This window comes from Macrobrachium nipponense, chromosome 21 (assembly GCF_015104395.2).
Source record: "Macrobrachium nipponense isolate FS-2020 chromosome 21, ASM1510439v2, whole genome shotgun sequence".
NCBI classification, from domain to species: Eukaryota; Metazoa; Arthropoda; class Malacostraca; order Decapoda; family Palaemonidae; genus Macrobrachium; species Macrobrachium nipponense.
Window position 1 is genome coordinate 42,914,233 of NC_087212.1, and position 15,554 is coordinate 42,929,786.

At 36.6% G+C, this 15,554-nt stretch overlaps 1 protein-coding gene and 1 long non-coding RNA gene across 7 annotated transcripts in view; one reads left to right on the forward strand and one right to left on the reverse strand.

The window, feature by feature from the left end:
* The window catches only part of LOC135197969 (uncharacterized), a 425,938-nt gene extending 412,272 nt beyond the window's left edge, over positions 1-13,666 (forward strand). For 5 of the 6 annotated variants that reach the window (XM_064225277.1, XM_064225275.1, XM_064225278.1 and 2 more), the window contains 4 exons: positions 1,096-1,208; positions 1,865-1,998; positions 2,526-2,605; positions 10,727-13,666. In XM_064225277.1, the coding sequence (XP_064081347.1) occupies positions 1,096-1,208; positions 1,865-1,998; positions 2,526-2,605; positions 10,727-11,270 (871 nt within the window). In that variant the 3' untranslated portion in view covers positions 11,271-13,666. The remainder of the gene's footprint in view (positions 1-1,095; positions 1,209-1,864; positions 1,999-2,525; positions 2,606-10,726) is intronic. The other variant, XM_064225280.1, reaches the window with a different exon arrangement.
* Positions 2,075-15,554, reverse strand: part of LOC135197974 (uncharacterized) — a 77,371-nt gene continuing 63,891 nt past the window's right edge. The window contains exons 2-3 of the long non-coding RNA XR_010310703.1: positions 11,087-11,214; positions 2,075-2,630 (exon numbers count right to left, since the gene is read on the reverse strand). This is a non-coding gene — a long non-coding RNA (uncharacterized LOC135197974). The remainder of the gene's footprint in view (positions 2,631-11,086; positions 11,215-15,554) is intronic.

A 15,554-nucleotide genomic window follows, 5' to 3' on the forward strand; every position in this document is an offset into this window, starting at 1 on the left:
AGGGACTGTTCATAGAATTATTAAACCAGTCCAAAGTAGAAAATCATAAAAATGTTTCCATATGTCCCTATCTTATACATTATACTGTACAATAATTGGCATAACTAGCAGGCTATATACAGGGTATTATTGGAAAGGAAAAGGCAAGATGGGTTGTAGCAATAACACCTTTTGGGTGTTGGATGGATTCACTCATGGCGAGCATCAGTATTACACACCATTGATTTGGGGGAATCAGGTGGGATAGAGGTTCCATTATTTCTGTAGCCCAAAAATTTAATAATGGGAAGGTTTAGATTAGCCAGCTTGCCAATTCTAGGTGGCTCATGACTTAGTTGTGTACTTGACTTCAGAGACATATACTGCCTCATAAAATATACCCATGGGTTGCTGTTGGTTTTAGTTTTTATCTTTTATGATAGTATTTCAATTATAATTGTAAATTTGCAAAGACATTAGAAAAAACATGTATAATCCAAAAAAGGTAGCAATTTTAGATTTCACCATTTTTTATATTGTGCGAGCTGTAATTATAATTATACAAAAATTCAATTATTAGAAGAAACACTTATAACTTGGCAAAATTTATTTTTGTCTTGTAAAAGAGACCTTATGAGGGGTTGTAAAAAGTTTTTTTTTTTCCAACTTCTCTTGGAAGGTAGGGAGAATTTTTGGAAAGTAGGGAGAATTTTTTAAAATTATTTTCTTACACCATAATGTACTTTTTTCTTAAATTGACCCACCTCAAAAGTTTCCCTTGTCCTGGGGTGCTGCATGTTTGTTTTTTGCCCAGCTCCTAAGGGTTAAGCATACAATCGGTTTTATTACAAAAGTAGCAGTTTTACATAGTTCAATTTCTGTGCAGTCCTGATTTTTATAAATTAGTACTGTATTTCATTGCCTTTTGTTTTGTTTGTTTGTATGAACAGGTATGCTGCATGATTACAGATAAGAATTATAAATTTTTTTTATGTAGAAAGTTAGCCTATTCCTCCTAGTACAGTACACTATATGTAACAAAGATTTTGTTTTATTGTCACGTTGATACTTTATATGCTAATATCAATTATTATAACAATTTGTTTTCATTGACAGAGATGTGGCTTGCCGGAACTGCTTAGTAAGTGCTGAGAGAGTGGTCAAGCTGTCAGATTTTGGGATGACTCGACCTATGTATGAAAGTGAATATTACCGCTTCAATAGGAAAGGTAGTGATACTGTTTTAGATTAAATCATCAATTTTTTTAACACATGTCTCAAATTTTAGTTCCCTGGATAAGAATTTTCTTTTAAGAACCTACATATTTAAGTTAAAAGACAAAATAACAACACAGTCACAAACTACTTAAGAAAAGGGCAAAATTCTGTTGTCAGTCAATCAGTGCATAATTTGGAGAACAAAGAAACAATAAAATGCAGTTGAAACATTGACAAGTTTGTGCACGAGTTACAATTAGACGGCAACACATGGCACAGAGTCTTACCTAAAGGAAAATTATAATCTTATAATGTTTTTGTAGTTCAGATTTTGGAAGAAAATCATTATTATAAGGCTGAACAAAGTACATTCACACGACAATTTTGCCTCTACCCCGTTCAAGTTTGTGCTTACAGAGATGAAGCTGATAAGAAAGACCTGCAAGAGAAAAACATGACAGTAAATTGACTGAATAATCATCTTTCTCTTCCCACTTGTGCTGATGAATAGCATCCATTTTTCGCTCACCTTCATCATGCACTGCTAAACAAGTTGACCTGCTTATATATTTTACTAACTTTCATTTGAGGGCAAATCCTTAAGACAAGAGATGTGTAATAATGAGGGACTTGCTTTTATTAAAATAACCTAATTTCCCCCTTTCAGCCATGATGCCTGTGCGATGGATGAGTCCTGAGGCATTGGAAGATGGTCTCTTTACAAGTATGAGTGACATGTGGTCTTATGGAGTTTTACTTTATGAAGTTATAACATTTGGCAGCTTCCCCTTTCAGGTAAGTGTACGTAACGTCAGTCTTTTGTATTCAGATATAAGCATTATCTCAAAATTTAGTTGAAGGATATTTATACAAAATATAATTAACTAAATTTTATTTAGAAAAATATGGTACAGACACAAAAATGTACCATATGAATTACAGCACTAAGAATTGTGATGATTAACTAGGAGTTAATTAGCCCAGACTTCAAATGGTGTGATGCAGCACTTAAGTTCAAAGGTAAATTAATTTTCTTGTGTATGTCTGCTCTTATTGCAGTGGAGGAGAAAAAAAGTAATGGATTACACTCCCATAATTGTAATATGAAATTCAAGTAGAAAATATGCATCTTACCATTTCTGATAGTCCTATTTTTTTATCAGGTAATTTTGGTCTATTTTTTTATTGGGTAATTTTGGTTTATATATTGTTGTGTACATCAGTATGATTAACAGTCAAAATGGATTTCAGTGACACTGAAAATTGTGTAATATTATACTAATAGCCTCATACATATACAGTTTATTTTCACAAAACCAACTTTTCAGGGGATGAGTAATAATGAAGTTGTGGAGCACGTACGGAGAGGGAACACGGTCACCTTACCTGATGGGGTCAAACCTCAATTGTACGTAATATAGTTTTATATTATTCTGGAATAGATATAAATAGCCATATTATAGCACTGGACATAGTACTTCAAATTATGGTATTTTGGAAACTCATTAACATCAAAGGTTTTAAAACTGAAAGTTAGCAATTTGGCAAAAATTTAAACTACAACCATTAATTTCATCCTCCTTGATCAATGTAATGCTTCATTGTGTTCATATAATCACTGAAATGCCTTAATGAAGTGCTATAATTGAAATTCTTCAACAAAGATCAAATTAAAGTAAAGCAGCTGTATTGATTGTACCTAAAAGCCTGTTCATTCCAACAATTGTTACACCACAAACCCTTTAACCTTTGTTAGACCACAAACATGTGCTCTATGAATTCCCTATACTTGTTTAATGGACAGAAAAATGGTGGTAACCCAAGGCAGGTGCCTACCAGCAATAAACTCCCTTATTTGTGATCAGTCTTCCCCATCCAATTCCTCAGCGGTCTTGACAGTTCTCCAAAATTATGATGCAGGCAAAAGTTCACAGCCTCTAAATCCATGCAAGCAGTCTCACCAGGAGTGGCTCCATAAAGTCTTCAAGAGTGCCTAGCTTCAGTTCCTCTTTAAAAAACAAGTTCAGTGCTAACTAGATTGGAGAGCATAAACATAAATGGAAGTCCTGATTGGGGTAGTGATCCAGGGGCACTGCAGTGACAGTAGCTGTGACACTCCACCACTAAACCTCAGCCCTACAAATGTTAGAAGCTATAATCACAGCAATGGCACTGGGACAGAAGTGTCTCTACCCACTGTGGATAAAAGACACTAGGATAGAACAATGTCTCTACCTGCTGTGGATAAAAGACACTAGGAGAGAACAGTGTCTCTACCTACCGTGGATAAAAGACACTGCAATGGTCTAGAGTTGGTGATTTCTCTTGGCTAAACTTTGGTCCTAATTCTCTGCTTTGTGGTGTGTGCTGACCAACATCATTCCCCAGAAGATGGACATGGATATGAAAGCACTTTTCTCCATCTTTGTACCTGTATCCAATGTGAAGCATTTCCACTTAGACTTTATGGACTCCATCAACCTGTTACTGGAGAACATGGTGAAGGAGCTGTTGAATAAACAATCAGAGTACCCATGAGAAGCCCTGAGGCTCTGTAACTACCAAGTGAGACCCTAGTACCAAACACCAGCTTGAGAGAACAAAACCAGAAGAAAATACCTGCAGCCAGTCATGTCTCCCTACCCTAGATTGGATAGCAGAGGACTATACATCCCAGCTAGGGCCTTTCATCTGAACTGAAAGGTTTTGAATTTTTGCAATAAACTCCTGTATGAAGGAAAAGGAGAGGGATCCAAATCCCTCTTGAGTGCCAGACTAGATGAGAAAGATCAGGTTACTACCCCACTTGTTTAGCCTGCAGCTGAGGAGTTTTCTTGGTTAGAGAAGAATGGCAGTCCCTACAAGGGCCAGTCATGCTTTGAGGTCTTTTAGGTGAATTGTGTGTAGCCTGAGGTCTGGGGCTTTGCTACATTAACACAAGACAAGTTAAGAGACAGCTTGGTGCACAAGACGGTCATTGTTGTCTGCTCTCCATCTGTCAACTGCCACGTCAACCTGGTCATTAGGAAAGAGAAAAGAGGAACTTGAAATATATAATTTCTCAATGCTAAGATGGAATATGTGCCAACAAATTAGAGATCTTAGAGAGGGCAGAATCTCTTCTCTTCAATAACCAATTGGCCCACATTTTTGCTGGTGAGCCAAGAATGAAATAGTAAGTCTTGCTGCCAGACTGCAACAGTCTAAAAGCTGTTTACACTAGGCTTTCACCACATGATGCAAAGTCTCCTCTGCCACACCATATGCCTGCCCACCTTGGTGACTCGTGCTGCACAGCGCATATTGCCTTTACACTACATAGTGTGAGTGCTGCAACTGGCAGCAGTATCTTCCTTACAGCCACAATGAGCAGCGACAAGGAAGAATTTGCCTGTGCTGCCATTGTTGTAGCGCAAACATATGATCAGATGCATAATAATGATAAGAAAAGGAGGAAATGGGCAAATGATTGGCTTCTACTGCGAAGGAACAAAGGGAGTTATGGAAGTATCTTCAAAAAGCTTTCTGGAGAACTGGTTATTTTAGAAAAATACTAAAATAATGAAGGTAAAATATCATGGCAACAACAAGTTGTATGACTGGAAAATTAAGAGTAACTTTTCATTAAGAGGAAATGTAGATTATAAAACAATGATTAATTTATAACATCAAAATGTTTTTTTATAAATGCAATTTTTATCTCAGCATATCATGATACTAAAATATTAGATAATGAAAACTCCATATTTATATTGAACCATCAGTAAACAACAACTTCTAAAATATGTTTACCTCTATCATTTCCAATGATGAAGTTGACTCTCAAATGTTGCTGTCCTGCAAGAAATGAAGCAAATCATAGCACCATAGCTTAGGAACATTAAATCATCTGTTCCAGCTCCTGATATTTTTTATTCCCATTCTTGTTTCTGTTCTCACTTATACTGGCCATGTAGAGTGTGGATTTTCTTTTTTATATCTTCTATAATTTTGTCATTAATCAAAACCATCTCTTCCTTTAGCTTCTTCATTGTGGTATCACAAACATCTCAGTTTTAATATGATTTTAATTTTGCATTCCATAAACATGGGTAATGCTGATAATACTCTATCAAAAAACAGATCTCTTCTTGTTTCCATTCCATGGCAATACAGTAAAATAGAGAACTGGATGACAGCCGAGTTGTCATCGACTGAGTGGTCAGGCTTCCGCCATCAAGCTTAGCTTGAGTTGGTGGTGCGGCGTGAGTCATGATGAGCAGTCCAGTAGGCAGGGCTAACAAGAATCTGGGAGGAATTGGGAATGAGTCTTATGTATGCAGAGTGCGCTGAAGCCTAGTGTAAAATAGTCTTAAAGAAGGTGGCCCTCTTCACTGTCGCTAACCATGGAGGCAGAAGAGATCTTGCCCACTGTTGTCAACCATAGGTCAAGCCATGAGACCACCCGAAAAGCAGTAGAAGCAGTTAGTACTTATCTCCATTGTAGCTGACTCTTGATGGTCTAATCATAGGCCTAGGCCTAAATTAGGCCCAGGCATGGATCCACTTGTCTTGCTTACAACATAGCCTTGGGGGTTATGTAGAAACATCTACAGTGGTCTCCCCATATTCACGGGGGATGCGTACCCGAACCCCCTGCAAATAGCTGGAACCCACAAATAGTTGAAACCCCTATAAAAATGCTTAAAACAGCCTATTTTGTTTTTTAAAACTCAAGAAAAACCCACTAAAAATTTGTATACCCATTTTTTTTAAAGTTTTATCACAAAAAGTGCATTTTGAGATGAAATTGGTGAAAACAAAACTAGGAATTTGTGGAAATTTCTCATATATAAATACTGTGAATACACGAATTTCTTGCAAATAATGGGTAGATATGGTTCAAAGAGAAATCTGCAAATCCCAAGAAGCGAATACACGAATTCTCGCAAATATGTAATGGGTAGATATGGTCCATAGAGAAATCTGCAAATCCCAAGAACGCGAATACAGGGGCCCACTGTATTCATGAAAGTGGTGGAAGGAGCAACATAAATGCCCTACTAGATCGAAGTGAATTGTACTGTCCAGAGACGAAAGAATATACTTGGTTGAGAATGTAGTAGGCATGAATAGACTCAGCATGGCAACACTAAAGATGCCTTCATTTCTTTCTTGGGCCCAACCAGGGCCTCTTGACCTGAAGAAAAATCTGAAGTGGTACCTACGAATGAGTTCAACGACTTCTGTGTAGGTTGTCATATTTTTTCATTGTCTGCATCTAAGAGGAGAGGACCTTCTATTGCCTGTCCACTGGGTTCTCAATCTGTCCTGTCAACCGAATCAGAGGCAACAAAAAGATCTTTGTTAATTACTAGAGCATAAGCTCACTCAGGGCCTGAGACCTAGTGAGCACAGAGTTCTGCAGAACGAGAATTTGCCTCTTCTTGATCACGATCCTGTCTGCAAGAACAGGAGCGTGTATATGATGAGGAGATGAAGGCTGTGGTTGGTTATATGGTCTGTAGGACTCACATTTTATGGAGAACTGTCACAGCCATGTGAGTGAGGGCATGGAGAACAGTCCCATCCGTGAGAATGGGAGCATGAATAACAATGAGGAGATGACAGCAGTGGATGGTTGTGTGACCATGTAGGGCTCTTGTTACATGGAGAACAGTCGTTGCCTCATGAGTGAGAACGTGACTATGAGATGTAAGAGAAGAACGACATCTCAGACACAAGAATGTTCCCTTAATGTTGACTCCTTGATGGGAATCTTGTAGTCTTTCTTCATACCCATGGCAAAAACACTCAAGTAATTGAGTGGGACAAGTAGAAGACGATGAGATAACTGTGACTTCTTGCAAAGAAGTCCAATCTGCAGATTCATGGTTATTACAGGAGGCTTCTTTTGACGTTTGTGCTGCCACACGGCAGTCGGTAACTGGGCGATGTTCCTCAGCTAAAGCAGACGACACATGGATGTGTGACTTAATAGGTGCACATCTGTGTGCAGCAAGAACAGGTTCGACACGGACGTCTAGCAGAACAATGAGTGACTGCAGGATAATCAGAGCGTGAAACCAGAGAGGGCCTGTGAATCTTCTTGTGTTGAGGTGCTATAAAGTCTTTCTTCCAATGTCAGATAGGTATGGATCAAACAAACGACAAGGAAGAGGAAGACAGAGGGAAATCTATGACACCTCTTCAATGTCATCAACTCGGTCCAACTGTCCTTCTTCCAAAGGGTTACATTCGACACTATCCAGCAGAGCTCAAACAAGAGAGTCGGAAGCAGTAGACATGGTAGGACCAAGAATGGAAGCCAATGGAGACAGTATGGTGTAGGATGAGGGAAAAGCAGCTGTGGAAACATAGGAAGAAGTCACAGAAACTGTAGCTTTGGAAAATGTCATGACAGTAGACAATCAACACTTAAGAGATCTTTGTGCATCCATGCCTGAAAAGAACAGGAGCAGCTATATTAATTACAAGATCTCCCTGACCCCTCCCAAATCATCTAAAGACAAAGCAATAGAAGAACAAGGAGTATAAAATCTTCCTGAGAAGTAAACTAGAGGAGATTTTGGCATGGAAGAATAAGAAGTAGGAATGGAGAGGTCTGCCACCCTTAGAGGAGAGAAACCTTGCCCAGACAGAGCAACCAATTTCCTCGTATATCTGCTCTCCTTACCGAAATCCTTTTTTCCATTGCGAGACCAGTTATGACTCAGAACAGGGATTACTTACTTTATAATCATTAGATCTTCCATTTGCTACATGTGGTATGTGAGCCTGTATCCCAGCAGGCTAAATAACAAGAGCATGAGTTACTACCGATGCCCGGGGCATCTTCTCCAAGACCTGGATTATATAGATGATTCATAGGTTTGCGTTTCTGGGAATGAAAGACACACAGATAGCACAATAAAAAAAGAGAGAGAGTGTAAAACCACCAGATTCTGAGCAAGAAAGACAGCAATTGTCTTGTTTGGAAGGTGGTGAAGAGGGAATTGAAGCATCATGACATCCGCTAGGAGGAAACCAGGTCAGGGTCTGCCCACCTCTTTCACCACTGGCTGTCTCCTGTTGCCACCAAAACCTTATGCTATTAATAATCACTCCAGCTGGGCACTTGAGAAATCACCTTACATTAAGACCAAGGGTTTCTTCTGTATAGTGGACCCTCTATTTGCGGGGGATGTGTACCAGAACCCCCTGCGAATAGCTAGAATCCGCTGATACTTAGAACCCCTAAAAAATGCTTAAAACTTTTTCTTTTAGTTCAGAATCAAGAAACCCCCACTAAAAATGCTCATACCCAGTTTTTTAATAGTTTTATAACAAAGTGCATTTAATCATAAAATTGATATGAAAATTCAGTCATTTGTGGATATTTCTCATAGAAAAATACTGCATATGTGCGACTTTCCCGCAAATAATGGATATATAAGGTCCATAGAGAAATCAGCGAATAGCGGGCGTCAATTGTATCTGAACAAAAGTTTGTAAACCTGGTGTGCTAGGAGTAAACACCCCTTCTGACACCAGTAACCTCTGAAACTTCACCCTCTCGTCTCGGGATAAGAACCCTGTCATGGCAAAATCTACCAAGTTAGTCAATCAAAGGTTGACCTAAAGAGGTAGCCTGGTGAATTACTATGGCACTCATCTTGGGGGGGTGAGTAGGACACTTTACTTACCAGATTCTCAACATAGTGAGATACTTTGTTAGCCAACAATCTAAGAAGTCCAATGCACAAGGACTAGTATTTGAGGCTAGAACAGGAAACACCATAGCTAGAGCAGCAACCAGAGACCATTATTACAGGAAGATCCCACTATCAAGTGGTTGCCCAAGAAAAAGCAGCAAGCCCAAGAAGGGGAACTACCACCACCTAGCAGCCAAGCTGTCAAGAACTGCTGTACTAAAAAGGTGACCAACAGGTATATTCAAGGTAGCCCAGATCTTATGCAGATACTCCAACAATGTCTTCATTTTACCTTGAACATCAGTACATAGTAGTAAATGCCTCTTGTCCTTCCTCCTCTTCCTACCAAACTTCTCCCAACGAGCAGAAGACCAGACAAAGTACCTCTTCTAGGAAGAAAACCAGGTTGCATACTTCCCCTTGCAAAATGAACAGTACTACCTGTGAGGGTTAATGGTTATGGGGAACATCAAGTGCCCACATGAATGCCCATACCCTCTGCAACAGTGTTGATCATGGCTTTTCTCCACATTAGAAATAAAGAAAACAGTTAAAAGTAATAGTAATCCCTCATCAATAAGCCAACATTCAACAAGCAAAGAGACTGGAGAGTGCAGCACATCATGGACATCTGCAATACTTTTCACAATATCAGTGGGTGAGCAAAGGTATTTTCCCACTAGCCTTTCCATAACCACCAATTAACAAATCATTACAATGTTTAACGACCATTCTGACTTCTGCTGAGAATATTCATGTATAAAAGACTTTGGTTTATATTTCCAAAGGAACAAGACAAATTAATTTAAGTGTGTAACCAAATTCAGTATAATAAACCAATGAACACAGAAAACAGTACTATATAGGCATAACTTGCATTGTGGCTGTAAAAATGGAATATATTTAGGTCAACTGGATTTGGCAAATTTTAAAACTTTAAAAATGAGAAGAGGTATTTTTGAAAACACTCTAAAAATGAGAAGAGGTATATAATGTTCAATAAAACAATTAAGGAGAATAGTACTCCCAAAGGAACCCTCATAAGATTTATGTAGAAGAGTAGCAGAGATTGTATGGAGGGCAAGTTGCTACTGCTGACAGATGGAGAAATAGGAGAGAGCACCACAGCTCAGGTTACCAACTCGCAATATGCACCAACTGAAGTATGACCCTTTGGTATTAAGAACTTCAAAAAATATGCCATAATCCTTTTCCTCTTCCAATGATATAGTAAATCAAAACTAGTTATTTAAACTAGATAAGAGCAACTCTATATTAGTTAGGCACTTCAACATCATTTGGTTGATAATGATGATGAAATCATATTTACTTTTACATTAAAAAGGTTTGGATTGGCTTATTTTTTCTCTTAACCCTTAATGGATGGATACCCACATGTGAGAAGCAATAATAGATTGTGGGTGGTGGACAGATTTACTCATAATTATTTATTAGTAAAAACATGTATAACTTGGTAAAATTTCCAATTGTCTTGTAAAAAGAGGCCTCCACAAGGGGTTGTAGTCATTTTCAACTACTCGTAAAAAATAGGGAAAATGTTTATATTTTTTTCTTACATGTGCATTTTGCACATATTCCTCTTTCCACTGATGTGCTTTTTCTTAAATTGCAGACCTCAAAGTTTACCCGGCCTGGGCTGCAGCATATGCTTTTTTAGCCTGGCTCTTGTGTTTGTTGGAATAGTTTGTATGTTGTCTAATACTAGCAGACAGCCACAGTGGCTTATTTTGATAAAACTAAATAGTATACTAAATGCTTTCTGCAATATTTCACTGTTTGATGAATACACACATTTATTCAGAATTTATTTTCAGGGAACGTCTTTTACGCAGTTGTTGGAGTAAGATTCCTACGGAAAGGCCAACTTTCAATGAAATGATGGAACATCTGACCATGTGGCCTCGCCTTATTACACCTTGTTTGGAGGTCCCATCAGCTGCTGTTCAAATGAATGATACAGATTCTCTGGAACTTGTGATACTGCCAACTGAACAGAATATTCGAAGGGCCTCGGCACCAAATACACGATTGCCTACCACTCGAATACGTAATCCATCAGGAAATGATACCCTCCCAAACTGCAGTGCAGTGCAGATGAACAATTTGTCTCAACCTACATCTTTTTTAACTAATACATTTGGTCAATCTACTCCCAGTTCATTAAATCCTCCTACCTCCTTTAACTCTCCCAGCTGGAATCGTGCCATCCATGAAAATGGTGAGGGTCCCTCCGTAGAGCCTCTATTACCACAAAATGGCGATGGATACATTTCTTCCTATGTTCGTTTGCAGAATCCAAAAGCTGGAGAAGATACAATCAGAAATTTTGATTTTCCTTCAAATATGACTGCTGTTTAGAATATGCTGGAAATTATGCTTAGAATAAAAACAGTGACAGAGGTGTCTGTAATCTAATGTATAATCAAATGAATTTTAATAATTTATGAAACTGGCTATGATTATAAAGTTGGATTACAGAACTGACAGTTTCTTTCTGATAGTTGTGAGAAACATACAGTGCCAGAATTATGTGCTAGTCTCATTATTTGAATTTCCACTGGCATTTGATGTGAAGATAATTATTAAGTTTATCAAGTGTTATAAGTGTTTATTCAGAAACTAGTAGAAAGTGCAATTTTCAAGTGTTTAACCTCTACATGAAACCATTATGCAGTATATAATTTTGTTACTTTTGACATGGGTTTTAAGTGCCATTTTCTTATTTCTTTGTGATAAAAAATATAAACAGGTTGAGCCAGGAATTGTAAGTGCTGTTGAACAGATCTGAAGTGTCTCTTGTATGGAGTGATGAAGGGTGCTACTATGTGTATAGATGACAATGTTGAAACTCCTACGTTGCATGTTTGTCTTCAGTATTTTATATTCATGAGTCAAATCTTAATTTTATTAATGTGATTATAGTAAAACCAGTGTTATATGTGACTAGATATAACAACGTATGAATGACCTTGTCAATGGTAACAATTATCCATGATTTCAATTTGTAAAGTCCTTAGTTCTGGTCAGATATCCAGTGTGTCTTTAAAAATGAAAGATGAACCTTTAATCAATTATAAAATGTTCAGTTAGGCTTAATGGTGATGAAGTGAAGAGGATTACTCACTCAAAATAAATGGCTGTTCTAAACAGTACTATTTTTACATGCTTTTACTATGAGGTGCCAAAAAAATGTACAAATACATCCATATATAGTATATTAGTAACTGTTGCTTGGTACAGAGTATATTGATTTTTTTATGAATTATAGTTCCTGAGAAACTGCCTCATTATTAAACAATGTGTAATCATTATATGATTTATAGATTCTGTAGACAAACTGTTACTTTGCTCAAAATTCTTTTTCAAATTAGTAGCTTTTAAGAGATTAAGAACAGTCAAACTGTATATTGATTCTTTAAAGAGAGAAAAAGTTTAAATATTGTACGTACTGAGATTATTGTTGAAAAAATATTTAGTGATAGCACTTGGTTATCAGAGCCTTAACTTGAGTAAACAAATGGAACGTAGCATGTGTGTGTGCTGTAAATTGTTGTTGCAAGGATATTAATTTTTCTTAGCCCAGTACTGAGGAAATATTACTACTAAACACTAAAACATATGTGAGGCTCAGTACTGTATATGGACACAAACTTTTACAATATTTAAAATGTATTTATATGGTAAACATTTTAAAATTAAAAATTAAACCCTTTTTTTTTTAAATATTTATTGCCCACTGCTGTCATTAGACCATTTTCCTATTGAGATTTACTCAGGATATGGCTCTTATATTTTTAAGTTATATATTTCCAGAAAAATATTTGAATTTATTTGCTCACAGGTATGGTTGTGATTGAGTGAATGGTAATTGTGAGGTGTAAGGAATTATCATTAGTCATTGAATACTGTTAGTTTATGTACTTTAAATCATTTGTTTTACTGTATGAGATTTCATCTGAATTTTCATGGTAAATTATTAATTCCACTAAAAAATCAACTCAATTTACAAGTCTTTCATTGGATTGTCAGTTCTCCTATAATCACAGTAAGCATACTTTACATTTTAAAATCATATATTTTTTTAATATAGTATTATTGACTTAACTTGTAATACATATACTGTACATTTTATTCATCAAAATCACATCCTATATTTTGAAAATCTATTATGCGAATTATTACACTTTAAATCCTATGGTTATCAATCAAAATCATGTTACTTCTCAAATATAAAGTTAAAATGCTTGTAGTAATTTCCAAAACTGTAATGTACAAATTGTTGAATTACCCATCAAATTCTAAAGCATTTTGTAGATTATGTAATTTCCTTGAGTGTCAGCATCTAAAGATGTTTGGCAACTTCATTTTAAGCTACATGATTACAAAACTTGTCTTACTTAACAAGTGAAGCATCTCCCAAATTATTTAAAAAGCCTGTAGGCTAGACAACAGTAATGCAAATTTATGAAGATGAGTTGAGTCATTATGGAAAGTATATTGATCCAAGAGACATTCTATGCTGTGCTTGTAGCAAGGACAATCTCTCTATACTCAGTCAAGAAGTGATACCTGAAGAAATATATTGTAAAGGATAATCCTGTAAATAAAAAAAAATCAGTAAAACTAGAATAACCAATCTAATTATAATAAAGCAAGAAGTGTCATACAGTTTGTAAACAATCCTTATACTTATTTTCATCCTAAAAGCATTGTAAATGGATTATATCAGTAATCTTAAAAGTATTGTAAATGGATTTTTCTTTATCAATAACCTATCATTAAATAGAAAATGTTTTCAAAACTGTCCTGAGCAGTTGAAGCTTTACTTTGGCAAGACTCCACTATTTTAGACATTTATAAACCAATCAAATTTAATCTTGAGATAGGATGTTTTAGAATTACATACATACCTGTATTCAGGAATTATTAAGATCTACAAATATTTAATTGCAGAACATCTTCCCAATTACATACTGATATGCAAAGTAAATTAGTGGAAAGTGATCATTTTCATGATAAAATTATTTGGATATTTGCCTACTGTTAAAGTTAGCTTTATCTTTGTGCCGTTTGGTGCAATCAGCATTTTAAAACAATAAAAATATGCTTCACTAACCTGCTCAGACCGTCTTTTTAGTTATCTGTTTCCCACCAGATGGTGCTGGAATGTTTACATTCTTGTCATTCTTCATTACCACCCACTATGATGTTGGGAGGATGGGTGGGTTTCCACTTTTAACATTTTTTAACATTTGGTAAGTATCCAAATAAGTTTACCTTGAAAATGATCATATTTGGGATGAGGCTTACCTACTGTTAAAGTTGGCTGACTACAACACTGAATGAGGATGGTGGGTTAGTGAAGCCCAAGAAACTGTACAGCCAAGCAAACTAAAAGCCCTTTACAAGGGGAGAAAAAGCTACTAAACATTCCTGCCTGATGAATGATCCTTACTGAGCAGTATACCAGCCCGAGAAGAGTCTATTAGGCTCAGAAGTTTGGATAAAATGAAAAATTTTTAATCAATTTGTATTTTTTATAACAAACTTTCAATCTTGACATTGGGTTAATCTTCTAGCGCCAGCTGGAAATCCAGTAAAATTAATAAAAAAAAACTTGTGTGATCCAGGGACTATTGGCATCTGTACTTGCTCACAGGGTATTGGTAGTTCCCACAATGCCTTGGGCATCCCGTGAGCTCATCAGTTACTTTCTTACCACCTTTAAGAAAGAACGTGATTACTCTCTATCTCTTTAAAGCAGGTTTAGTTTGCCAATTTTCCTATCTTTTCTCTGGGTGTGCTCAGTGTGTGTGATTGGTTATTAAAACTTAATTTTAAGAGAACATTTTATTTTTATTTTCCCTTGTATCTTTTGAATTTTGTATTTTCCAAGCTTGTATGGCCAGTTCTCTGATGCTATTTCACCGGCCGACACAGGTCGAGCCCAGAAAAGGGATTTTGACAAAGGAAAAATCTATTTCTGGGGGAAGACCTGTGTTGCCCGGTGAACCCATCCCTCTCTTTTCCTGGTCCCCACCCTTTAGCCGGCCCAAGCTTGGATGCGTAATTCAGGAAGGAAGCCTTCAGGCGGGAGTTGTAGTAGTAGCGAGCGGAAGGTAGACGTATTGTAGTCCTTGTAACGCCACCTACCTAGAGAGGGGTTTTCAAGGGAATCTTCTAATTGGCAGAAAACCTGTGGTAGTGGCTTCCACTCGCCCGTGTTTTCCATTTAGCTATTTATCAGGTATATTTAGCATCTATCTATACCTAGAAATGCGTGCTACAGGAGCATTTCACTGGGCGACACAGGTCTTCCCAAAGAAATAGATTTTTCCATTGTGAAAATCCCTTATATATATATATATATATATATATATATATATTATATATATATATATATATATATATATATATATATATATATATATATATATATATATATATATATATATATATAAGTCTATCACATTACCGTGATTCATATACATATATCGAACTACAAATGTCCTTTAATATCTAATACGCTCTACCTCAGAATTAATATATTTTCATATATGTTTAACCGAGGGGGAATTTATTAAGCGATAATAGAATTGGCGATCGACAAACGTGAACCATCGACCTCTCAATTCTAGGACT